A 27,184-nucleotide genomic window follows, 5' to 3' on the forward strand; every position below is an offset into this window, starting at 1 on the left:
GCCAGGCACAGTCTTGCACACCGGGCAGAATTTCAGATTGAGTTTGCCCAGGACTTGGGGATCAGGGCTGTTGGCTTGAACACTGGTTCTAGACACATGGGCAGGGAGCAATTCTGCCATTACGGCCCCAGAGGTGGCACTTGCCCTGAGCCATTCGCCAACCACTGTCAGCAGCTCTGCCAGGAAGAGTGCCGGTACAGTCCTTGCTTAACGAGGGCAGTGGGACCTTTCCTGTTGTGGAAGACCCTCTTTCCCTTCTCAGATTTCCTTTTCTTTATTTATTTGATCCCAGGGTTGAACTCAGGGGCTCTCAACCACTGAGCCACGTCCCCAGCTCTTTTTATATTTTATTTTGAGCCAGGGTCTTGCTAAATTACTAAGGCTGATTTTGAACTCCCGATCCTCCTGCCTTAGCCTCCCGAGCTGCTGCTGGGATCAGATTTCCTTTTAAGGTGCTTAGGAGCCCGGACCACCAGTGACCCCCAGGAACCCAGTGGGAATGTGGCGCTCCTCTCCAGGGGCCCCACAGTCGAGTGTGCTTCCACTGGCTGCCTTGGTGCCACAGAAGCTAGCAGCTGGAGTCCACCTGGTCACTAGAATGCCAAGGACTTGGGGCCCAGGCTGGCGGGAGGGCGAGCAAGGCCAGCTCCTCTGCTAGCCCTCCATGCCCCGTCTAAGCCCTGGGCAGACAGCGAGCTCAGCGCTTATCCATGCTCACATGTCCCCATCGCATAGACGCAGGGCTGAGGCTGCCCAAGAGCCACACAGTGGGGCAGTGGGGCTGGCCAGCGTGGACCCTGACTCAGCAGGCAGGGATGGCGCTGTGCCTCCTGGGCTGTTGGGCTGGTGGCTATCTGCTCTTAGGTCCTGCGGCACTCACTGGTTGGCGGCTCTCTCCCACACGTCCCATCCAACCTGACTTGTGCCTCATCTCTGTCGTTACCAAATGCCTGGCCAGGGTTTGTTAGCAGCCTGTCTCCACGCAGTGTTTCCTAAACACACTCGTTCACTCAGTCAGTGATGGGTTGTCTGCTGCGCGCCCCCTGGGCTTGGGCAGGTGTGGCACACTGCAGACCACTGGGCTGCCTAGCATGCACAAGCTCCTGGATCGCATCCCCAGCACCACAAACAAACAAAAAAAGGTCAAATGCCCTTGCTGAGGAGCACAGACTCTAGTTGTAGGAAGAAGATGATAAACCAAATAAGCCATATATGAAGTCAAGCTCAGCTGGAGGTGAACTTGGAGAACCACTCAGGAAAGGGCCTGGCAGGGAGGGGGTGCGTCCATGGAGGTTCACGTGTCCCTGACATTCTCCAGCTGTTACGCAGCACACAGTGGGGATGGAGGGAGGGAGGGAAGGGAGCCATGTGCCCTGCTGCCACATCATGGTGACTCTGAACCTCGGCATGGCAGCTGAGGCATCTGGACTCCACCAAGCACCTCAGAGCCTCCGTCCCTTCCAGCCCTGAGGCACATGCAATGGCGCTATCTTGTGTGAGCTCTGTTTTCAGGTCCCCACATCCCAGCTTCGGTGTGCTGGTGTGAAAGAACCCAGAGGCCAGGCAGGATGGAGCAGCTCGGGAGGCTGAGGCAGAAGGATCGTGAGTTCAAAGCCAACCTCAGCAACAGCAAGGTGCTAAGCAACTCAGCGAGACCCTGTCTCTAAATAAAATACAAAACAGGGCTGGGGATGTGGCTTAGTGGTCGAGTGCCCCTGGGTTCAATCCCTAGTATCCCCCACAGAAAAAGATAAAGAGGCAGGGTGGGCAGTGTGGCCCAGTGGCCTGGTGCCTTGCCGGTGGGCTGCATTCAGTGGGGCTCAGCTGGACTTCTTTATCCCAAACGTACGAAATCTGGCTGGCCTGGGCTGCTTTATCTCTGAGGACTTCCTAATCTCTCTGCATCGCGGTGGGATGGTTTCTGGGAATCATGGTGGTTCTCACTATGATTTCAACTGGATATCCCACGCTTGCCCTCTGTGACTTAGAAGTCTCTGAAACACACATTTGGCTGCTGGAAGCCCCTCTTGAGCTTATTTAGAAACTTGGTCTGCATAACCTCTCCACATAGTGCACTTTCAGTGAGACAGAGCACAAGGTCAGGCGTCCCAAGTCCTTGCCAGTGGCCACCACTGTCACCAAAATGATGGTGGCATCTACTGGTAGTATAATACCACAACAATTGCTATTATGAGTCATGCCATATATGATTTCTGTGTTAAAACTCATACTGTCAGTGACGTTGACATTTGGATTGCTTATCGTCACGAGTATTGGGTGGTGGAGGGGTTGTCAGGATGCCTGCTCTGGCACTTTGTCCGCCAGCTCGCAAGGCAGGTGCACTTCACACGATGCACAGAGGCCATGGCTGTTAGGCTGTTGGTGGCTGTGGGGGGTCCCAGTGCAGCATGTATGGCCAGGGGCCCACCCCGTCCTCAGCAGCCCTGCGGAGACTGCACTGCTGCTCCCAGCTCACAGGTGTGCACCTTGCGGAAGGTCCCACAGCAAGTCCCAGAGCCAGGTGCAAGCCCGGTGGTGTTCTTGCTGCCGGGGCCTGGTCTTGGGCTCCTGCTGGGTCTCATGGAGGTCCGTGTGCAGGTCGTGCCGGTCTGCGCCGCCTTCCTCTGGGAAGCTGCGCTCTTCGAGCTCCCGCCCCCATCACAGAACAGCGGTGGGGTCTGTGCACAGAAGTCCCTGCCAGGCCTGTGATTCTGATCATGTCCAAGCCATTGTTACCTGCAGAGTAAAGAAATATCGCCTTCAATTTGTTTTAAAATTTCTTCTAACCTTCACGGGGCCCCCAGAACCTTTTTCATCTCTTCCCAGTGGAGACAGGAGTGAGAGGTGAGGCTTCTAATTATGTGCTTTGGTTGTTCAAAAGCAAAACAGATCCTCGTCCAAAACAAACAGGCTTTCTTGCTTTTAGGGAGAAAATGACACATATGCATATTCATTTATATGGTAATTATTATTATTTAGCTACACAGGGACTAGAATTGGTAATTTAGAGCAGAAAAAGAAGGCAGGGAATAGTGTTCAGGGGAGAATAATGCAATCGCAGTCCATCAGGACTCTGGTTGATGCCGGGTTTTCTTTTCTTTTCCTTTTTGGTCTAATGCAATCTCTTTGAAGATTTTTTTAAGTGACCATCAAATGCATAAAAGAAAGAAAAATGAGCAGTTTGTATCAGAACCATCAAAAGGCCGTGACTCTGTCGGAGACCCATTAGCTACTCCTCTGGACAGTCCAGTTCTTTGAGGTCAGAATGTGCCCAGATCCGCAGGCCACATCTTTTGGACTAAGTGGAGCTGAGACAGAGGCAGAGTTTGGAAACATGGGGGATGGGTCAGTACCAAAGGGGTCCTCACCTTTGCCTTGACCTCTGTCATTGTTCATGCTATTTTTGAAATACTAAAGAATCTCTTTGCTTTATTTGTCTCCTGATCCACCTCCTGCCTCTGCCCTGGATTCTTCCCAATCCTTTCCCTGTTGCCCCTGGAGAAATCGCTTTAAAAATACAAATGAATTTATTTCTTGGTCACAATACATCAGTCCATGTGGGTCCAAATTCAAAAGGTCCAGAGCCCCTGGCTGCTGTCATCAGCCACCCGTTCCCTTCCCTGCAGGTGGCCTCTGTTGACGCGTTCTCGGAAGCACATCCTTGGGAAGAGTGTCCTGTGTGTGGACACACCGTTGTCTTACAATAAGACGAGTGTGACAGGGCCTTCCACTGCTCCCGCCCCTCTCATGGGCATCCCCAGAGCCTGCAGGTCCTGGGCGTGCCTTCGACTCAGCCTCAGCCCTCCACCTCTCACCCACGCCTGGGCACTCACTCGTGGTCACTCAGCTCCTTCAGCCCTCCAGCTGAGCCTGCCCTACTCTGTTCAGGGCCTCAGTACTCTATGCAGGCCCCAAGGTGACTCCCATCCATTTCCCACCTCCCAGCATCCACATCTTGTGCAACCCTCTCCCCTAACATGGGACAGGATTATGGGATATGGACACACTATCCAAGAAAGTGTATTAGCAGACCAGAGAGAGGGTCTCCTGCTGGCACAATGAAACAAGCTGCCCCGTTGGAGAAGCTCTTGTGCAGGGTCTCTGGGAACTGTGGGCAGCCTCAGGCAGCAGGATGCCAGGGTTTGGGGTCAGCCAGTGGTAAACAGCTGAATTCTGTCAGCCTCAATGGGCTGGGAAGAGGATCCTTCCTCCACCAGGCCCCCAGATGAGAACGCAGACGGCTAGCACAGCAGCCTGTGCTCAGATCCCTACCTGTGAATCTTGTCACCCCTAGGCACCTCACCCTCAGCGGGCCAGCTGCTTCTTGTGCCTTCAACTTTCAGCAAGGCCTCACCAGCTCTCATACACCCCCAGACATGACCAGTGTCCTGTCGCATGCCAATGACATTCTGCCCTCCTCCTCGGCACCATAACACTTGGAATTAGGAATGAGCATTCTGAGAGGTCAGTGGCAGAGTCCCCAGCCTGTCACATGGTCCTGGCATGGACTCCATGCTTGGTAAATATTTATGGAGTGAATGAATGAATGCCATTTGGATAATCCCCCAGTTCTGCATCACCATGGCAATGAAATCCTGTCCAATTTGCTGTTGGTCTAGGGAGAGGATGGTGTTTAAAATCCAGCAGAACTATGCAATCGAACCCGAAGGTCTTAATGAGGCTTTGGACAGGGGAAGCACATTTGTCTTCATTTGACTTTGGGGAGATTGCTTTGGCTTCACCCTGGCAGGGTTTCCTATGAATTGTAGAGAACTATCTATTGACTTCCTCCCTTCCGTCTTAAAATTATCTCCTTGAATACTGTGTCCGAGTCTCCCGCTTGGCTTTGGTGTCCTGTCCCTTGATCAAGTTCAACTTCTGCACTCTAAGCGTGGGCTTCTCCGTGGGGCCTGGGCCTCCAGCGCTGGAGAACCGTCACGTGTGCCTCGGCATCCTCCCGTTGGTCCCGCGGCTGCCCTGTTGGGCTCCACACTGGTGCCCTCTCCTGCGAGATCTGGAAGTGTTCTCTCCCTTTGTTCCTTTAATTGATCATAACAAGCATCAACCACCAGAATGCTTAATTTTAAAACATTAAACAAAAGTGATCCTGCCTTGTGGATAAATTGCAGTTTATCCTATCAATATCTCTTTGAAAGTCATATTTCAAATCATCCTACATACAACCTTTTATGAAACGGGAAAGTGAGTTGGGGGTGGGGGAGGGTAGTGGCTGAGTTCAGAGGCCCGTGGGAACAGCCACCACACCACACCAAGGCTCTCCTCTCGGTTCACTGGCTGCCAGCCAGGGCTCCGTCCTCTGTGAGCTGTGTCAGGCCCTTTGACACAAGCATTTTTCTGTCACCAGAACCAGACTGAGTTGGAAAGTCATAGACTGGAAAATATGTGGCTAAGAGAAAAGGGAGAATGTTTTCATCTGCACTGCTGCTCCTTCTGTCCCAGCCACAGGGACAGGCAAGGCTGTGCCTGATGGCGCCGGCTGGTCAGGAGGTGGCATCGTGTTACTCCACACTCGAGGAGCGGCTTTCTGGGATCCACAGCAGCCTGAGCGCCTCTCAGCTGGGCTGACTGCACAGCCAGAACGTGGACGGGAAGTGGCGGGAGCTGCTCAGACCTCCGGGCCACTCTGCATGAAGTGCACAACTGCTCACAGACGCGTGTGGAGCCTGGGCGCTGCAGGGCAGCAGCTGAATCGCTCCTCCGAGAAAGTGAGAAGACACAGCCCAGTGCTGTCACCGTGCACGGCCCCGAGGTCCACAGTTGTCGCATGCTGGATGAGCCGGGGTGAGGAAGGAGTGGAAGCCACATCGTGCTCACGCTAGGATGGTGATCCACCAGTGTGCTGCACAGCCGCTTTCTAGAAGCTCCACTCGAGGGAAGTCTGCAGCCTCCCACAGCTGCAGGGCTTCTTTCCCCCAGGACTGAGCTCCTCCCCGTGCACCTGGGGAAGAGCTGGAGAGGAAGCCAAGCGTAATGCAAGCAGCTTTCGCAGGCATGCTTGGCTCACCTGTCCCAGACTCAGGCGGTCACTGGGCACGTGCCCAGGGTGGCCAAGGCGGGCATCAGCATCCCCAGGGCCCACCGGTGCTCCACCTCTCCCCCGTCTCCTTGATGCCTCTTCCCTTTCTTCTTCTTTGGCCATGACGTGCAGAGTCACCTGCAGTGACTGATGAAAGCTGGACCTGCAGGATAGAACCTGAGGGGCACTGTCGGTGTCGGCATTTGGTGGCGGGATTCCTGTCACCGGCAGCGCCTCTTCCCACAGACTCCTACTCTTCCACTGCGAATAAAGAGGCAAAAACCAGAGCCTGTGCAGCGGGGTGGGGGCTGTCAACCACGTGGTGGGGCCTCTGCTTCAGTGCTTCAAAAAATATGACCCTGCTCTGGACTCATGGGGCCTGAGATCATGGTTGAGTGCAGAGGAGAGTTGAGGTCGCACTGGGGACAAGACAGACCAGAGGGCTGACGGCAAGTCATCTCCATCCTCTAGTAAGGGGCTGCCGCACAGGACACCCGCCTCTCACGGGAAGGAAGATACATTGCCGAAAAGGAAAAACAGCCCTTGTGGGAAAGTCCCAGGGTCAGGACCGCAGCTCTACCTGCTCCCACTCCTGGAGCCGAAGAAGAGTGTCACCATCGATGCAAGCTCTGAGCACGCTGCCAACCGAGCTGGTCCCAACCCCCGAGTCTCTGCAGCAGGCTGGAAGCAGGGGTCCAGCCCACAAGTCTCAGTGGCAGTGGGCGGTGTTCCTTCTGCTGTGCACAAGATGCTTCGTGGTCACAGGTTAATTTCTTTTAGATCTTGTTTGCTATGGAGACTCAGTTGCTCCACGATGAAGGGAGATGATGGAACACTCTTGACCGTGGGACCACAAGTTTTAAATCTACTTGGTGGGTTTCTAGGCTCTCTTTATTTTTTTTTTTCATTTTGTTCAGAGATTTATGTTTCCCAGCCACGAGGCAAGTCAGTATTTTATAGTGGAAATGTTAGCAGGGCGCAGGAGCCGGGTGCTGGCCCACAGAACCTACAGCTGCTTGCTTTATTTCTCCTTGTGGTGTCATTGGGCTGGCATCAGTTACATCGCTCTTCCCACACTGACGTGGGGGCACAGGGTTTCCTTGCCACTGCTGTGGGGCTCGCAGGTTTATAGATGTTGCCGCATCCTCTGAGGAGTGTGGTTTTATTGATCCACTGCTCTGCTGAGGCCCTGGGCTGTGTGTTTCTCCAACACAAGGGCACTTGGGACTGCGGGGGACCAGAATGGGCGGTCTGAACCCCACTCGGAAGACCCAGCAGGGTGGCAGCAAAGCAGGGGCCTCGGAGGGCAGAGCACAGTGAGTCCACCAGCATGGCCCCCTCGTGGGTGTGCTGGGCCCTCACATTGAGGCCATGGCTGTCTGGCTGGCTGGCAGGCGTGATCTAGTTTGTTAGTGGCATGTGCGGACCCCTGTCTACAGCTGAGCAGCAGGCGCTACATGGACAGAACAGCCTTCTGACGGGCTTCATGGGCTTGTGGTGCTCCTGGGACCCCCTCACTGTTGTGAGGGCAAGAGACTGAGGTACAGGGTGGAGTCTGAGATTTGGGCAGACGCTCACGTTCTCTGGAGCAGCAGAGTGTTAGAGAGGCGAAGCGATTTGGAAACTGGATGGGGCTCAGAGCCACCAGCTGCATCCCTCTTCCCAGGGTCAGGTCAGAGACCAGAAGCAGAGCAAGCACAGCTCTCCTGGAACCCGCGAAGCAGCCTACAGCAGGACAGAGCAGAAGCACCAGCTCCTCCTCCCCTCGTTCTTAAGACTTTACCTCCGTTTGTTTTTAAAATTAGCTGTCAGCTATGGAAGCTGGTACAGGCCAGGAAGCTGCCACCTGCCACACGCCCACCACTGCTCACCAGCCCCCGGGGTCACTGACTTCCTCCTGGTCACACCCAAGTCCAGGTACTGGCATTGTTATTCCTGCTCTGCAGATGAGGACACTGTCACACAGGTGGTAAGTGGGGGCTCGGGAGCCACACCAGGTCAACACTATCCATGGATAGGATTTTACAGAATCCTGGAAGCTAAGCAGGTGAATTTCAGCATTTGCTCTCTGCAGCTATAATCTGTGATAAATGGACCACCCCCAGTCTTAATGAAAAATCATACCAACTACCTGAGAGTGTCAGAATACAAGAGCAAATGTGTATTTTATTAGCCTGCCTTTTATTGTTTGAGACTCTGTGGAACAAAGATAGGAAAGGAGAGAGGCCATGCAGCAGTCCTCTGTGCTATCAGCCCTACGTGGCTTGTCCCACCGCCGCCCCACGGGCTCTCCCCCTTCTCCTTAGGATTTCAGGGAATTGACAGGGTCTGTAGGAGAATCGGGCTGCCTGACTGCAGGCAAAGTGTGGCATTTCTGTGTGCAAAAGCCTGCGGATGCAGAGCAGTCGGCGGCCTGGTCAGGGCCTATTTTCAATGCACTTTCAGTGTCAGTGTTAGGCCGTGAAGTATGTGGTCCCCTACCTGGAAGTCCCCCTGGTTTTCCTGCTTTGCACAGGTCACAAGTCTAGTTAGGGAAAGAGCCTAAGTTGGTTGAGCTGGAGCTGGGGGAGGTCCCATTGGCCAACAGCAGAAAGTCTGCCCCCAGGAGCTGTGTACTGGACACGCCCCACGCCCAGGAGCCTGCTGGCCTTGCTGGCATGGAAGCGCAGTGCGCCGCACATGGCGGGGGCCCCTAGGTCATCCGACTGTAACTTACTTCAGGGGCATTGTGCACTCATGCCGGACCAGGCCAGCAACCCAGGAGGCCCAGAGGAGGAGCTGCTCCCCTGGAGTCAGCCTGGGCCAGCAGAGGCAGGTGGCGAGAGCACACTGGGGGGAACCCACAGTGGCTGTGGACACGCTGGACCCCGAACCTGCGTGTTGTCCCAGTCCTGTTCGGAGGTTTCACCCAAGCTCTCCCCCCCGGGGTGCCAGCCCCTCCTTTCCACGTCGCCTTTCTGATGGTGTCCTCGTGTTGAGCTCTGCACACTTCTCGAAAGCAGGTGGATTGAAACACGTTCACCCCTGGAAGTCACAGTGACTGCCGAAGCCCATCACTGGCCTGCCTTCGTTGCCTGCGCTGGTGTTGTGGGCAGCTCTCATCCGTTGCTAAATTGCTGCCGTCTCGCAGGGAGGGAGAGTGAGGCCCGAGGGGCGGAAGTGGCTGTCTGAAGGTCACACACCTGTCAGGGGCACAGGCCACTGCTTTGGTCCACCACGATAGAGCCACACCCTCAAGGGCTACTCTTGCTTCTGACGAAGTGGGTCGACGGTTGACCTCAGACATACGTGTTCTAAGGTGTTCAAGGGGAAGGAGCCCAGACGGCAGGAATCTGCATCTGTCACTTGCATGCAGAGAGCTGTGTCTGAACTCAGCTATATGCCAATGTGCAAAGTAAGTGGCCCTAGCAGACACCGAGCACCATCCGCACTTCAGATAGGGTGGTGAGGACCTCAAACTCTGCCACCCTGTATGGATTGGCTTCTGGGCCCCACTGACAGTTCATGTGAATTTGATTTTGAAACATGATTTAGCTATTTGGGAACAAATCGAAGACCTGTTGAACACGCCCATCTGTGCTTTGTCACGGTTCGACACCCTGGAGACAGCTGGCTTCGAACCCGCAGGTGGGTCCACCACCACTGGTCAGCAGTCTGTCACAGCCATCTCTCCTGCGTGCTCAGCTTCGTGTGGGCACGATAGCTTGAGGCCCCGGGGAAGGCCAGAGACCAGGAACAGCTTGCCAGGGGCACATTCAGGAGGAGCCACCCTGCCACCAGCGCGCGTGCAGAACGCCACAGGTGTCACACATTGAGATTAAACCTTAAGGTAAGAAATTCTTGCTGGTCCTCTGGAACAGTTCAGTATCCCAAACTTGATCTTTTAAGGTTTTTCTTTTAAGATTTTCATGTTTTCATGTAAGTCAAAGTAACTTGTACCGGGGTAGTTGGGTACCAGCTCTTCTGTGTTCCTCGAAGTACAGCCGTCCAGCCCTTGTCCCAGGTTTCATTTACTTGTCAGCTGTTGTCCCAATAGTAAATGGAAGATTCCAGAAATAAGCAGCTGATAAGCTTTCTGTTGCACACCGTTCTGCACAGCGTGATGAAAGCTTGCGCCATCCTGCTCCCTCCCGCCTGGGACGAGCACCATTCCTCGCCCAGCATGTCCACTCTGTGTACTCTGCCTGCTCGTTAGTTACGCAGCAGCCTGTTATCGGGGTGGCTGTGGTACTGCAGGCTTGTGTTTAAGCGACCCTCATCTTACTTCATAATGGCCCCTAGTGCAGGCTCAACGGTGCTGGCAATTTGGACATGCCAGAAAGAAGCCACCAAGTATTTTTCTAAGCAAAAAACTCAGAGTTCCTGACTTGATAGGGAAAGAAGAAATTCATTTGCTGAGGCTGCCAACACAATCAGGTATTTTGAAAGAGGGAGACCACATTTGCATAACTTCTATTATGGTATATTGTTTTCACTGCTGTTTTATTGTTAGTTGTTAGTCCCTTACTGCACCTATAAAAGTTAAACTTATCATCGCTTGCAAGTACAGGAAAAAACATAGTATGTATAGAATTTGGTTCTGTCCAAGTCCCGTGCACTGTCGCCGCCTTCTCCCTGATTGGCTTCAGAACACTTGGGATCCCAGGCTTTTTTTTTTTTTTTTTGTAGATGGTCAGCATGCCATTATTCTATTTATTTTTATGTGGTGCTAAGGATCAAACCTAGTTCCTCACACATGCTAGGCAAGCACTCTGCCACTGAGCTACAACCCCAGCCCAGGATCCCAGACTTGATCTCTTGATACGTATTTCTTATCTGACTGATAAAATGTCTCTTCTTTCTCTTTTATACGTGGGGGACCCCATAATAATGTTTCATTAGGAAAAAGGGCTGGTGGCGTGGGGCCTGTGATGTACCTTGTGATCTTCTTGACTCGGACTTTGAGCCAAGTGGACTCGATTGATGGAAACCAAATCTTCAGCCCCTGGTCACCTCCTTGGCACTGTGGGACTCAGCCTGCAGCTCCAGGGAATGCCTCTGGTGGGCGGAGCCTGCCGAGCCCACCCGCCATGGGAGCAGGGTGGGCTCGGCATGGGAGCACCCGTGCTCTGGCGTTTGTGGGAGAGAAGGAGAAAGCGGCGCATCAAAAGGCAGCAGCCCGGAGGACAGCAGAGGCTTCTCGTGCGCAGTTGCTAATTGCGCTTTAATAACAGTCAGGAGGGCAAAAAAGGCCAGTGTTCCCACCAAGCAGGATGGCCGAGCCGCATCAGGCCGCGCTCTGCTGGGCCTTGCCCATCTCCCTAGGCTGGCTGGCTTCTTTTCTTTCCTTCTTTCTTTCTTTATCTGTGACATCTGCTCAGTGCTTGTCCCTCCTGTGATAGCATGCCCCGTGCAGCTGTGCAGACCTCCAGCTCTGCGCTGGTGCACGAGTGCCCTGAGCATACGGCCTTTTTGATGTGTGATAAAACAGAACCGAGCCACGGGGGTATGGCGAGCGAAGGCATCAGAATACCAATGAACCTGCTCTGAACAGAGCCGCGGCTCAGAGTGGAACAGACATCTCACTGAAGTGTCAGGAAGATGGATAATGTATTCTAATTAGGGATTGCTGAGACCTCTGCATCGAGCCACTCCTGGATCTCAGACCCTCGGACCCAGCGAAGCAGGGTTGTAAATGTCTGAGTGTCCCATCATAGCAGTTGTTGGATGCCCTTTACTGATTGGTGACTTCTTGATTTGCCAGAATTTGCAACCATTAAAGTGTTCTCTGCCAAATTGCTGTTTCCCTTTAAAGCTTTGTAACTCGGCAAGTAACCTCCTTAAACACAAAAGCTCTGGGCAAGGTCCTTTCTGAGTACCACACCTGGGCCTCCCCCCTTGAGGATGGCGCAGGACCCATGCATCCTGACACAGGCCTCAGTCTAGGCTCTGTCCCTGCTGGAGGACTGAAGTGGACAGACTCGGGCCAACACAGGGAGGAGGGGTCTCCATGCTGCCTTTGCAGTAGGGTGGGGATGTGCCCCAGCAGGTCCCCAGGAACCTCGTTCCTTGGCACCTGGGGGACGATACCACCTCCTCTAATCAGAAAGAGCAGCCCTGGAGAGCTGGTGACCTACGGTTCACTTCAGAGCTCCCCACCTTTCTCCCCAAGTCTTAGACACAGTGACACCCACGAGGAAAGGCTAACCAGGAGCTGCTCCCCTGTTGGCTGGTAGCCGGAAGTCCCGCTTTCTCCAGCGAGGACTTGGCAAGAGCTGCTCTGCTGAACAGTTCTGAAAGCTCTGGCCCATGTATGATTCCCGCTGTGAGTTCAGGGTGATCGTGACGATTGCTCAGTAATGCAAGATGAAAAGCAGAGCTTGGTGCTGGGAGAGGCCAGAGCCCCAGGCTCCCTCCAGCTCCAAGTGACGGACGCAGCCTGCTGCTCTCGTGCTGGTGGAAGCAGCTCATGGCCTCACAGATCCTCCCCTCCGCCTAAGAGAAAGTCAGGCTCTGAGCTGAGCTGTACTTCAGACGGGGCTGGCTCGGCTTGAGGGACCAGGGAGCCCTCGGAGGGCGTGCCTCGGGCTCCTGGCGCTCACCTGGGCAGGTTTGCGTTCTCAGAGCCACAGCCCAGTGCTTGGCTGGCTGTGACAAGGACTTGAGAGAAAAGGGCTGTTAAAAATGTTTATTTTTGCACTTTTACTTTTTAGTTCCAGGAACCAAGGGTTCTGTGACCGTTTCTTTCTGTATAAGTTAAGAAATTAACAAAAGCCTGCCTGTTTCTCCCAACACTCTTGATACTGTACATTTGTTTAACTTCTCTTCTTTAACTGTCAGTGGAGGCTGTTGGAACCTAAATGCTTTAATAGAATAGAAATGTGGGCCCCATGCTGTTTTTCACAAAAAGATACCTCTCAGCCCACCTGCCCTGCGTCCTGTAAGTCCAGGGTGTGAGCAACCTAGAGTCTGAACTCACCCTGTCAGTCACCTCTGTCCTGAGGTGTCAGGGCTCTCGTGCTGCCTGAGAGGGAGGTGTCTCTGACAGGTGCTTCTTCAGACCTCAGCTCCAGCTCCTGCTCGCCTGGCTCCCTTCAGTGCAGAACGGGACTGGAGTGATCGCTCTTGTCTTTCTCTCTTGCAGAGCTCACTCTGCTGATTTATCTGGATATCGAGCCTCAAGCATTAAACAGTGTGTGTGTGCACATGTGCGTCTAACTCTAGACTCATGGGACTTGAAAGGCCTTCAGAAATTGTTTAATGTGAACATTGCTGAGGGACATAGAAAACAGCTTAAGCAAATAGGAAGATAATGCGTTGACTTGATACTGTAAAAATGTCAGTTCTTCATGAATTAATCTACACGTTTAATGTCATTCAAAAATCCTTGTAGAATTTCCATTTTGGAACTTGACAAAAATTTTTTTGATGCTTACCTAGAAGAATAAATATTTGAAAAAATGGGAAGGGGAGCATATTCTATTAGACATAACAATAAGTTGTAAAGCAACAATAATTTAAAAGGTTAAATAGGAGCAGTTTAATCATCTACAGGCAGAAAGAGGCCAGAACCAAGGTCATATCAGCATTTATACTATGAAAAAAGAGACACCGGAGGGGAACAGAGAGGCTCTTTAACAGCTGAGGTTGGGACAGCTGGCAAGCCACAAGGAAACAAATTAGGTCGCAGCTTCATGCCATCACAAAATAAAATATGGCACTTTTAATAAATAATTAATAAATAAATAATTAATAAATATTTAAGTGTAAAGAGTGAATACATAAGAGAACAAGGTTTAAATGCAAGTGAATATTAGCTTTGCAGTGAGAAGACCTCTTCATACATCCACACAATGCCAGAATCCAAAGAGGAAAGGAACGATGAGCGAAAGCCCTGATGACATCATTTGCCTCAACCAATTTGTGATGGTGTTCGCCAAGATGGGTTACTATTCTTAATATGTAAAGAGCTCTGATAAGTAACTAAAAGGATGAAATCCCAAGGGACAAGTAGATAGATGGTATGAATAGACATTTTGGAAAAGAAAAAACTCAAATAGCCAATAACATGGGAAAATATTGAACTTTCCATTTTAATTAATGCAGCAGTGTAAATGTAAATTAATGCATCAATGGCATATTACATTTTGCTGGACAGATTTTCCTCCAAGTTAATGCCCAACATTAGCAAGATGCAGGGAAACAGAGGTTCTGCCATTGGATTTATAAACTGGCCAGGAAATTTTGTGGAGTACTATGGCAAAATATGTCAAAAGCCACAGGAGAAAGTATCAACATCTAGATATTCACCTCGAGGATATTTGATACACAGCAAGATGTATGTACAGTGTTTTTTAATAATGATGAAAAGCTGGCATCAAACCAAATGAGCACCCATATTGGGTTAGTTAGCATGTGGCAAGTCAGTTCAGGCAGCCATGGAAACCTTGGGGAGGAACCTTTTGTGACTTGGAAAATATTCCTGCCATGTTTTTGCCTCGTGGAAGGAACCGATTACAAAATAGTGTACGTACATGTGTGTGCGATTCTTTCCTCTCCTGCCCTGGGAAAGAAGGATCTGAAGGGAGATAAACCAAAATACCTCAGTGGCTTGTGTAGGTTGGTGGTGTTCTCAGTGACTTGCGTACTACTTGGGCTTTTCTGCATTTCCACGTGGTAAACAATGACTGTGTGTCCATTCACAATTGGATCTAAGAGCTAACACAGGTAAGTCTTGCAGACCAACACCCTAGCTGCACCATGAAGGGGCCACACCTGCGGGGTCTCATCCACGTAGAGAGTTAGCTCCCAAACTTGAGTCTCTAGACATCACTCAGGGTTTGCTCTTGAGAAAAGTGGGGTTTGGATGTGATTTCTTGCCTGAGGAATCCCATCTCTCAGAAGCTCTGTAGGAAATGTGGAAAGAGCCCAGAGGACCATCCCAGTGCTTCTTAAGATGGTAGAAACTGTGCGCAGCTGAAATGCTCAGCTGGGGGCGTGGCTAAGCAGCTGGGCTCCTGGGAAATGAGGCAGTGGAGAACCCCTCCAGCAGGAAAGTTCTCGTGGCCACTGCAACACGTGGAAAAGGAATCGGGACTAGAAACGTGTATGTGGGCTGGAATATGGTAGAGCACTTGCCGGGCATGAACAGCCCTGGGCTGGATCCCCAGCATTGCAAAAAAAAAAAAAAAAAGACAAAAAAAGGTGTACCTTCTGATTCTAATCATCAGCATGGATTTGGAGGGAAGCGCGGTGGGGGAGGAGTTGACAAGGAAGAGCGATGCCGCTGTCAGACATTCATCTCCTTATCCGAGAGGTTCCAGTCCTTCCATAAAGCCACTACGTGCTTTTTAAAATGATTTTTAAAAATCTAAAAACAGATGAGACAAGCACCTCCTCACCACCTCTGTCTAGGGCTGGATCCTGGATGGCATCCCTGAGACGCGGGAGCAGGCGCTGGTGATCCAGACCCTGGGGATCGCCCCCAGACATGTCAGTGAGTATCCCAAGGCCCCTCCCACCAGGGTGGTGCAAGTGAACCCCTACTCTGTGTTGCTAGCTCCCCAAACCCCATCCTTGTCCCAGTCACCACCCACAGGAAGGTCTGGGGGAGCGGCAAGAAAAAGATGTGTTAAATTAAACTTAGCCTTAGTCACAAGGCAAAGTGTCTCCTGGACCTGTCATTAAGATAGGTGGGGGTTTACTCTCTCCTTGGGGGTTCCTTGTGCCTGAAACCCCATCTCTGAGAAGCTCTTTAGGGAGTAATCAGAAATGTGGCAGAAGCATCTAGACAAAGATGTTGAGCATGCCGTCATTGATGACAGCGAAGGTTGCTAGCCGCGGCAGGTCAGTGGTGGGCTGTCCTGGGTCCCGAGAGGATGTTCTTTGTGTCTTGGTGCCAACACCTTGTTTTTAGGAGTTCCTGGGGTGGGAGATGGTGGTGGCTGCTCTAACGGCATTATGCAGCCAGCGGAGTTTAGAACAAGTTACTGGTCCATGTGAGTCCCCTGCCCAGCACATCTGGGTTTGCTGATCTTCTCTGCCCAGTTGTGCTGAATGCTCCAGACACTGTGCTGATCGAAAGGAACCTGGGGAAGAGGATCGACCCTCAGACGCGAGGTATGGCTGTGTCCACACCCCATGCCCTGTGGGTTTCCAAAACACTCGGAGACCTCTCACTCCCTCAGACTCACCCTGCTCTGGGTCTCTGAGGACAGTATGCAGGAGGTGACTGGGGCGGGCAGAGGCCTAAGCGGCGGTCTGGCTCTGAGCTGGACGACACTGGGAAGCTGTGGACTTCAGTGGGTGAGGAAATGGAGGCCCTTTAGGTGAAAGGAGGGGGCTCATTTGCTGCAGAACCAGACTCAAGTGTGGACGTGGGGTGCCGAGGCTTGGAGCCCACCCTGCTGAGCTCACCTCCTGGCTCAGGGCCACACGTGGGAGCAGAGGCCAGGCATGTCTCCATCCACTCTATGCTCTTTGCGGTGGCGCAGGAAAATAAGGACTGTGTTTTATCTGGGGAATTGGCAGGTGCCACGGGGCTGGGGACCAGCAGAGGCAGGGAGTGGCAGACCTGGTCTTGTGGACCTTGGCTCCACCCCTTTCTAGCAGTACCACCTGGGATTCCTCTGAGATTTCGTTTTCTCTTCGGTACTTATGACACGGTTGCCATGAGGATCTTCAGGCTGTCAGCCAGGCACGGAAATTCACGGTGCCCTTACCCCAGGTGACTCTTATCCTTGTTTTAATAAGAGCAGCCCAGTGCTCTCAGGCCCCGTGGCTGTCAGTCACCCCGCCACCACCGCAGCCCACAGGCTGTGGCCTCCAGGGCCGCGAGCACCCTAGCCAGACCCAGCAGCAGCCCTGGCAACCCTGGGTGGGTGATTGTAACTGCACCTCTTTCTGTGCAGAGATCTATCATACCACCTTTGACTGGCCCCCTGAGCCTGAAGTCCAGGACCGTCTGATAGAGCCGGAGGGCATCTCAGAGCAGGAGACAGCTCAGAAGCTGCTGGTCTATCACAGGAATATCATCAAGCTCCTTCCTTCTTACCCCAGAGTCCTGAAGACCATCAATGCTGACCAGCCATGCGTGGACGTCTTCTACCAGGGTAAGCGCAAACGGGAAGCCCACCCTGGGCCCAGTCCCGGGCCAGGGCCACCAGGCATGTCTGCCCACTTCATCAGCATCATTCCATCTGGCGGCAGCCAGTGGCCAAGAAGTGCCTGGGACCCCAGGAGTCAAGCCATAGATGTCCAGGTTCCCTGCCCAGAGGCTGTGGGTGCAGGATCCCTGAAGTGCCCCACCGGAAAACTGTGGCCAGTGTCAGTGTCCCACACGTGGACATGGTCATGTCTTCAGCCCATGAAGAGCCCAGCAGTGCTAGAAGTGGGAAGAGGAGAGGTGAGGGATGGGGAGGCAGAGTCCAGGCCAGACCCCAAGGGGAAGGACAAGGGACTGTAGGAAGAGTAGGGCTCAGTGGGGGAGTTCTGCCAGGCCTGCCCCAGGCCTGGGCCCAGTCCCCAGCCCCAGAAAGGGGAACAAGGATCAACGTGAAAGCAGAGGTCACCAGCGCAACCTGACTTCAGGCGTGGTGGGTCCGTGCAGAGGGACGAGCAGTCCTGCGCCTGGCACACACTGCCGTCCATGGCCACAGCAGAGGTTCCCACGCAGCCCGAGGAGAGGGCCTGCGTGAACTGGGGAGGGGAGCTTGCTCCCGAGTCGCGCAGCCCCTGGACTGCTGACCCTCGCCGGCACGCATGCTTTTCAATCTGGCATGGGTCTTAACACCCTGGGCCTCAGGCTTGCCATCCAGAGGGGCCTTCCTCCCAGGAGCAGGCTCCCCGGTGGGTATCCGCACCAGAGCCCAGCGGCCGGAGGAGGGGCTCGGTGCCCCCCCCAGCGTTGCTGTCACCATGGTTCCGCCTTCTGCTGTGAAGGCAAGGGGAAGCTAGGACCACCCTGTCCCAAGAACTGTATTATGGTTTTTTGAGGGTATTGCTGTCTCAAAAACCCAGTTATACCCTTCCACTGACTCCAGGAAAACGAGGCATTTAGAGGGCACTTGACGGCCGGTGACATCCTTGCTCACCTGCTCCCTCAGGTCTCCTCAAGGAAAGGTTCATCCGGTTGCTTCCCACTGCCCCTCCTGCTGCCCTGTCCTGCTGCATCTCTGACAGCGTGTCTGAAGGCACCACCAGCCACGGGCGGGTGTCTGGAAAGTGACTCTGCTTTCAGAAATGCCGGCTTATAATTTCCAGTGCTTTCGCATCTTGGAAGGGTCTTTAGTGGCGAACACTGTGCTCTTAAGATAAACATCCACTACATTTATCTTATGCCATGATTCTGAATTTACACATTAATTACTTCCAAATTACTTAATTAAATTTAAAAGTTCACATGATCGTTCATAAAGAATTCATGCCTGGAATTGTAAATAAAAATGTGAGTGTCTGAATATTAATTATTATTAATTAATAATGTGGAGAGATAAATTGAAAATTGGAATGCAGAATTCTCTCTGTGTTGTTTTTTTAATCTCTCTGCAGTGTACCCAGCAACCACATATTTCTTAAAAAGAATAATTAGATGTCGAGACCGTCTGGGGGATCATTACTTCTAATTAACTTAGTTATTTACTGTAAATTAGGCATCATTTGTGCTTTGCAGAGGCGCTGGATCATGGCTGGCCTGAGGAGAGCCTTGCCGAACGCCTTGTCTGGGCTTCGAGCTCTCAGTGGGGACGTGCCCACGGCAGAGGGTTTGGAAAGCTGCCCCAACTCTGCCTTGTCTCCGAGCCCGATTGACTCATCTGTAAAATGGGACAAGAATGCACCTGCCTTGTGGGATTGTGGGCCAATCAGATGAGGCAGCGCGTACAGGGTGCTTAGCTTAGCAGTTGATGTGTGGTGGCCGTGATGGTGACGATGACCACATGACCACAACCTCCAAGACAGTCAGCTTTGCCTTTCCTGTGCCATTAGTTCTAAGGAGGGGATTGTAATGTCTCTAATGATCCATCCATTGAGACAACCCCCAAACGAGTCCAAAGTTCTTCACGAGGGGCAATTTTGTCCCACTGCCCCCCAGGTTCCACAGGGAGGACATTTGGCGATGTCTGAAAGCAGGTTTTGGTTGTCACAGCATGGAATTGTGCTTCTGGCACCTAGTGGAGGCTAGGGTTACCAGTCACCATCACACAGTGCATGGGATGCCCCACAACAGAGAACCACCTGGCCTCAACATCATGTGCTGAGGCTGAGAAACCCCAGATGGGATGCCCATAAATGGTTCCGGGGACAGGGTTCCTGAAAGTAGCCTGCTGCTCAGTCCTTTGCCCTGGACAGAATCCCCTGGGGGGACGTTGGCACAGGTGGTAGGCAGGGTCTCCGCGGCTGGCCTTGTAGGGATAGGCTGATGCTTCTGCAGGAGGTGAGGCAGGGAGGAGAGCCCGTCATAAGGTGGCCGCTTCAGTGGGCAGTGCCCCAGTGCAGCCGGAAGCCTGCCATTCGTAGCCCTGTGGGCTGGTCCTCCAAGCTCCCCTCTCATGTGCTTTAGTGGGAGGTGGCCCGTTTGATGTTCAGTAGCTTCTCCCCGTGACATCTTGGCAGGCAGGGCCCCCGCAGTGCAGGTCTCGGTGTTGGAAATGCTCAGCCCTGTCTCTCCACCTCTGTTCATCAAATGCCAGGGCAGGACCCTGACCAGGGCTGTGCATCTCTGCTCCCCCATTCCTGTGACTGTCTCACCACTGCCTCTTTGGAGACTTGCAACAAAGCTAATGTCACTGGAGTGCAGCTACACAAGTTATTCTCCACAAACTCCCTAGTCCTTTACAAGTCCCTGCATGCTAGGCTCCCACATGGCCTGATGCGTTTATCCAAGCCCGAGTCTGATACCCAGCAGAGAGCCAGTGCACCTCCCCTGGGAGACCAGCCTGGGCCCAAGGCTTTTGGTTAGAGGCTCAGCTGGGATGCAGTTTGGAAACCTGTCGCATGCCAGCCCCAGTCCAACCGGAGGCAAGTCAGGCTCCAGAGCAGTTCCAGGGCAGTCCCCGAGGGCACTTGGTTCCTTCCCGACCACTGCACCCCGGCTGTGTGTCAGGTGCACAGAGGCTTCTCTGGTGCAGTGAAAGAGAGAAATAATGATGACCATGGAAGCAGCCGTAGCAGAGGGTCTTGAGCTGCCTTCCCTTCCTTAGGGTCTGGGTTTATTACCCTCATTTCTCTCTTTCCAGCTCTGACCTTCGTCCAAAGCGGCCATCGATCCAATGCCCCATTCACCCCGAGGGTGCTGCTGTTGGGGCCCATGGGCAGTGGGAAGAGCCTGCAGGCCGGCCTCCTGGCCCAGAAATATGGCCTTGTCAACGGTGAGTGCCAGAAGCAGCACTGCTTCTCGAGTCTTCTCTGCCTCTGCCTCCCAAGCTTCCTCATTTTATAGGCTGGTGGGAGGCCAAGAAGAATTCATGTCAATTCTCTTTCTTGCTCTCTGCTCTGAACAATTTCCAGTTAGCCCATCTTTACAGGGATAAGATTTTTTCCTCCTGAAGAATATTGCCATAAAGACATTAGCCAGCAAAAGCATGTCCATGGCCCAAAGAGCCGGAACATTTTCTAGTCATCATTTTTCATCTCCTTCAGCGCGCTGGTTTCTCTGCCGTCTGCCTGAGGAGCTCTCCTGCAGCCCCGCAGGCTGGCTCGCCGGGAGCCTCGGCTCCTAATAGGCATCTGCTGCTTATTTATTTGCTCCCGTCTGGCTCTGCTCCCCCAACCCAGGTCAGTGTGTTTACAGGCAAACAATTTCTGAACCAGAGGAAGACTTCTCGCTCTGCACAGTTTCAATAAATATTTTACCAGGAGGAGAGAAAATATTGAAATCAGCTCTCCAGGTCTTTGCAGAGGTGGTCCCAGGCGGTCTTGGAATGGCGGCCTGTGTTCAGGAGGATCAAGGGCTGGGACAGAGGAGGCAAGCATGGCAGGCAGTGAGGGGCTGGAGGAGATGCAGGCACCCCCCGCCCCCCGCGCCACAGCCTGCATCACCTCTGCTTTGTGCACCACAAGAGCACAAGACCTGCACCCCAGGTTTATAAATATGTATATGCACACCCCCAAATTACACAACCACGACATACAGATCTGTGGAGAGACTACATACAATGCACACATGGGTTCATATGTCTGGTACCCCAAAAGAATCACATTTGGAATAAAAACGCTTTTCAATTAGGTTTCCTCCAACTTGAAATTCCAAAGCCTCAGGGATTAGCAGGAATCAAGAACAAAAGTCACACCTGTAAAATCAAGAGGGAGAATTGAACAGTTATTCTGCAGATTTGTTAATGTGGAAAATCTATACACTTTAGGATAAAATGTATACCCACTTAATTGGCTTATTTATTTTATCCCAGGGATTGGACTCAGAGGTGCTTAAACACTGAGTCACATCTCAGCCCTTTTATTTTTCGTTTTGAGACAAGGTGTCTCTAAGTTGCTTAGGGCCTTCCTAACTTGCTGAGGAGGCTGGCTTTGAACTTGTGATCCTCCTGCCTCAGCCTCATGAGTCACTGGCATTACAAGCATATGCCACTGCACCCAGCTGCATTTACCTTTTTTAGAAAAATGGAATTGTTCAAAGTATTGCTTCTTTCAGTTTTACCCTGCAGAGCATTACAAGATGAAATGCGCAGCAGCGGGTGGGAGGGGCAGGGATTGGAGCACGGCAGGGGCGAGGCGCCTTAGTTAAGAAGGAGCAGCAGTCCACCTGCACCGTGGCTTTGTGAAGGCCACGAGAGGCACGGCGACAAGAGCCCTCATGGCAGAGAGAGGACCTGAACACTGCAGCAGCACCTAATCGCACACGGCTTTGTCCAAATGTTGGCTCCCGCTGCCTTTCCTTTTTATAGTCACTCTCATTCAGGAATTTGTTAAAATTCAAATTGCTTTCAGCACAGCAATTGTGAAGAGAAGATCTAACCAGCCTCAGTTTTTCCAAAAATGAAACTAGAAATGCTCCTGATGCTTTGTAGTGAAGGACCCCCCGTGGGACTCTGGATAACTGAGCTTTTGGAAACTAATTCAGAAAGTTCATTTTTCTCAAAGGTGTCCTTGATGAATAGGAGACTCCAAAGATCTAAGGAACCAGTTGAAGGGACCTGAGGTACAAAGAGGCAGCACTGTACCGTCGAGGGCTCTCTGCAGAAGCCTGTGGGAACCAGGGCTCCAGGCACTGCCTGCTCCTCTGGGCGCCTGGTGTGGTCCTGATCACGTTTAGGAAGCCACCGAGCTTCGAGCACACCAACGCTGGTCGAAAGACCCCCTTTTGTAATAGGTGGGAATAGAAATGGGTACAACTTTCTGAAAGGAAAAAGGCAGTGCTGACTAAGACGCTCGCTGTGCAGACCCGTTGGCTTGGTGGTTCCACTCCTGAGATTTGATTCTTCTGGAGGGCTCCTCGCATGAGAAGATCGAGAGGCACCCTCACACCCGGCTGGAAGAAACTCCTGAGGTGATGTGACATTGTGCTGTCTTGCTAGAGGAGGGGGTGGAAGGCAGGTCACTCAGCCCTGTCCGTGAGGGGTTCTCATTTTTATTAAAAAAAAAAAAAAAATCACATTGGCCTATGCACATGCAAAGTCTGAAGAAACATCCACACAGAGACTGGTCATCTCTGTAGAGTGTTGTTTCACAATGCTGGATATATTTAGTTTTTATAACAAGCAGGAATTTTCTGATCAGAATCAATTGTGAGAGATTCATTGACGATTATTAACATCACCCATTGGGTGACTACTGTATGCAGCACACTTTATTGGATGCCCAGGGAGCATCAGGTGTGGAGGAAGCAAGAGAGCTGAAGCATGCAGGGTGACCCAGGCTGGGGCAGGGGACAAGCAAAGCTTGGCAAGGCCACCCCAATGCAGTCCCAGGCCCAGCCTGCCAAAGACATGCTCCTTCACATGTACCTTCTATTTCTCCTCAAAAGTCCTCATCAAAGCCCACAGCAAGAAGACAGTTGCTTCAGTTGAACATTTTGACCATAGATATAATTATTTTTTCTTCCTTTGCTCCAAATCTGTTTTAGACAGGTTTTTTTTTTTTTTTTTTTTTTTTTTTTTTTTTTTTTTTTTTGCTGTTGTGACTGAAAGACCTGACAAGAACAACTTTAGAGGAGGAAAAGTTTATTTGGGGGCTCATGGTTTCAGAGGTCTCAGTCCATAGACAGCTGGCTCCTTCCTTGGGCTTGAGATGAGGCAAGACATCAGGGCTGAAGAGTGGCAGAAGGAAGCAGAGAGACTCCACTTGCCAGATACAAATATGCATCCCAAAGGCACGCCCCGGTGACCCCTCCTCCACCGCTCTGGCCGCCAGTTACCACTCAGTTCATGCTGTCAGGGGTTCTTTCCGTGGTTGGGTTAAGGCTCTCTTGACCAGTCAGTTCTCTGAACCTTCTTGCGTTGTCTCACACAAGAGCTTTTGGGGACACATCATACCCAAACCAAAACAGTTGTCAATAGAGGGGAAACTGGTCCAGTATTTTCTTCATTGGGTGCGCTTGAGTGAGATGGCTGTGCACAGGGCTTTTGTCGCTGTCCTCGCTGAGCAACTGTGGTCACACATTCCCCTCCGAACACTACTTTAGCTTCATCCCACTTTAGGATGCTTTGTTTTCATTACTATTCAGTTAAAAATGTTTTCTAGCCAGGTACAGTGGTGAACACCTGAATCCCAGCGACTCAGCGGCTGAGGCAAGTTCCAGGCTGACCTTGGCAGTTTGCAAGGTCCTAAGCAATTTAGTGAGACCCTGGCTCAAAAATAAACAAGATAAAAGGGACTGGGGATGTGCATCAATGGTAGAGTGCCTCTGGATTCAATCCCTGGCACTAAAAACAAAACAAAACAAAACAAAGCCTTGTAATTTCCCTTGTGGTTTCTTCTTTGCACCTGCATATTATTTAGAAGTGCACTGCCTAGCTTCCAAATATTCGGAGATTTTTTCCAGATTGTTTTTTCTTATTGATTTCTAATTCTATTGCTGTCAAAGATCATACCCTATCTAATTTTGATCCTTTGAAGTTTATAGATACTTTTTATGACCCAGCATGTGGTCTACATTGGTGAATCCCTTGTGCACTTGAAAAGAACAAGGATCTTGAAGTTGTTGGGTATGGTGCTCTGTAAATGTCAGTTGGGATGAGATGTTTGACAGCATAGCTCAAACCTTCTAGGTCCTGAATGACTTTCTCTAGACTTATGATTTCACTGACTGAAAGGGATAGGTTAAAATCTCCAATTCTAATTGTGGATTTGTTTATTTTCCGCCAGCGTCTGCTTCATGTAATTTGTTCAGTACATATGCATTAAGCCTTTTTATGTCTTTTTGATGAAATGACCCTTTGTTGTTGGGAAATATTCCTCTACCTCTCTATTAATATTCATATTTTTAGAGTCCACTTGGTCTGATACTGAGACTGTCTAACTTGTGATTAGCGTCCATATGGTATATTTTCTATTCCTTTTCTTTAAAGCTATCTGTATCAATATTTTGAGTATGGGCCTCGTAGATAACATATACTGGGGATTTACTATTTTTAAAAATCTGATCTGACATTCTCTTAGCTGAAGTATTTAGTCCATTTTCATTTAAAGTGATTTTCACATGTTGGGTTGCAGCTCTACCATCTTGGTTTCTGTTCTCTATTTGTGTCATCTGTTCTTGTTTCTCTTTTCTTGCTCTCTTTGGATTAATCAACTAGCTGTACTAATCAGTTTAATTTGCGCTCTTGCCCTCTTAGGGTTATCTCTCTGCTTTCCTTAGTGGTTGCTCTAGAGATTAAATGTGTGTCCTCAGCTTGTCATGGTCCTTGGGTGACCATTGCACCTCTTCACGTGTAACACAAGACCCACGACACTGTGTTCCCATCAACAATACACTTTGTATTTGTTGTCCTTTGTGCTGCTCCTGCCCTACATTTTACTTTTAATGCTATAAACTCTACAATATATTATAACAATTTTGCTTTTAAAAGTCATTTATCTTTCAATGAAGTGAAAAATAAGAGGGGAAAGACTTTATGTCCCACCTATCAACATTCTTCCTTCCTTGGCATAGATCCAAGTTTCCATCTGGTATCATTTTCTCTCAGCCCAAAGAACTTCCTTTGATAGTTCTTTTAGTCAAAGTCTGCTGGTGACAAATTCTCTCAGTTTTTTTTGTGTTTGAAAGTGTCATTGTTTTACCTGCACTTTTGAAAGATGTATGTTGACAGGTTTTTTTTCCTGGCACTTTGGAAATGTCATCCATTGTCTTCTGGCTTGCATTTCCTCTGATGAGAACTCAGAGGCAGTTTTTTTTAATCTTTGTTTCTCTGTATATGAAGCATCTTTCCGCCCCCTCTGACTGCTTTTAGGATTTTCTCTTTCTCTTTAGCTTTTGACAATTTGACTACAGTATATAAGGTGTGGCTTACTTTGTACTTATTCTTCTTAGTCTCAAAGATTCTTGGACGTGTGGGCTACTATTTGTCATCACATTTTTAAATTCTCCTGCCATTATTCTATTACATATGCTTATGGTTCTCTCTCTCTATTTTCTGGGACTCCAGTGGCCAGTATGTTAGACTGCTTCTCTAACAGATAACTGTTCCTTTATCCAAGACCTCTCTCCCCATCTTTGCTCAGTTTCAAATACCTCCATTGCTTGTTTTCCTGCCTTTAGATTCACTGTAGTTCATCCAGTGATTCTTTTCATATAAGATTTTGTATTTTCCAGTTCCAGAATTTCCATCTGGTTCTTTTTTTATAGTTTTTATTTGTTTGCTGAGGTTCCCCATCTGCTCACTCATTTTAACTATCTTCCTTTAAAGTTTTAGCTATATTACTAATTATTGTTTTAAAGTCTTGGTGAACCAATTCTTTTTTTTTTTTTTTTTTTTGGTACCGGGGATTGAACCTAGGGGTACTTAGCCACTGAACCATATCCCCAGCTTTTTAATTTGTTTTTAAATTTTGAGACGACCTCCATAAGTTACTGAGGGTCTCACTAAGTGACTGAGGGCCTCACCAAGTTGCTGAAGCTGGCTTTGAATTTGTGATCTTCCCGCCTCAGCTTTTTGAGGTGTGTCCAGCTTTGTGCATCAATTCTGATCTTATGCCACTCTTGATCTGGTTCTATGGCCTTATGCTCCCCTTGTAGAAGCTTACCTTTTTCTAATTTTGTGTATGTCAAGTAGTTTTTGTTTGTATGCTGGACATTGTGGTGCTTGTGTGACTGAAGATCTGAATTGTGTGCTTCTGCTTTAAGAATTTTGAGTTTAAAAGAATTGAGTTCTAACAGTCAGTTAATTTACTAGAAGATCAACATGATCCTGCTGAAGCTCACTTTGGGGCTTTTAAATGAGGGATTGTCGTGTTCTTACCATAGGGATAGAGCATGTTTACACTTGAAGTGTGACCTTTCTGGAGCCTCCACTGAGTTTCTGGGTCTTCAGCGAGGACTCCCCTTGGCTGTCACAGTGCCAGCATCTCCCAAGCACTGTGAAATTCCTTTCCCTCTCCAGCTTCCCATAGTTTTCCTCACCAGGCCTCAAGGAGTCTCACCCTACACGTGTGTGGCTTTGTATTGACCAAAGAGTCAGTGAGCTCCACGCAGATTTCTGGAACGTCTGTGCACAGCTCCCTCCTCTCCATCAGTTTGTCCCACCGATTCCAGCTCTCGAGTCCCAAACTGCTATCTCTCTTGCCCCTGCCCAGCGAGACTGCTGCTCTGTTGGTTTGAGAAGTGTTCGCAGGTGGAAATCCAGGGTAATTGTGGGGCTCGTGTTGTGTGTGTCCCCTCTCAAGGGTCAAAGCCCCATGCCATCCAGTACCAGAAAGGGTTGCTTCATGTGTTTCGCTCAGTTTCGTAGCTTTCTATGAGAAGAGGTAAAGATGGCACCTGTTACTCCTTTGTGGTCAGAACCAGAGGCCTTCTTGATGTCATCCAGATCTGGGTTAGCATCCCAGTTTTGCCACTTCCTGGCTGTCTGACCAGAAACAGCTTACTATACTTCTCCGAGCCTCTGTCAAAGCGTCAAGCTGTTAAGAGAACTGAATAAAACAAAGCAAGCTTGGTCCCATGCATGGCCCATGGAGAATGGCTCCCATTAGCCCTTGTTCTTGCATTTCTCTCTGCTG

At 50.7% G+C, this 27,184-nt stretch overlaps 1 protein-coding gene across 6 annotated transcripts in view; it reads left to right on the forward strand.

Annotated features, from left to right (window-relative positions):
• The window catches only part of Ak8 (adenylate kinase 8), a 118,554-nt gene that overhangs the window by 21,701 nt on the left and 69,669 nt on the right, over positions 1-27,184 (forward strand). For all 6 annotated transcript variants that reach the window (XM_047525154.1, XM_047525150.1, XM_047525153.1 and 3 more), the window contains 4 exons: positions 15,431-15,512; positions 16,064-16,135; positions 16,927-17,127; positions 20,251-20,382. In XM_047525154.1, coding sequence (XP_047381110.1) covers positions 15,431-15,512; positions 16,064-16,135; positions 16,927-17,127; positions 20,251-20,382 — 487 coding nt within the window. The remainder of the gene's footprint in view (positions 1-15,430; positions 15,513-16,063; positions 16,136-16,926; positions 17,128-20,250; positions 20,383-27,184) is intronic.

The sequence above is a fragment of the Sciurus carolinensis genome, chromosome 14 (assembly GCF_902686445.1).
Source record: "Sciurus carolinensis chromosome 14, mSciCar1.2, whole genome shotgun sequence".
In the NCBI taxonomy this organism is placed as follows: domain Eukaryota; kingdom Metazoa; phylum Chordata; class Mammalia; order Rodentia; family Sciuridae; genus Sciurus; species Sciurus carolinensis.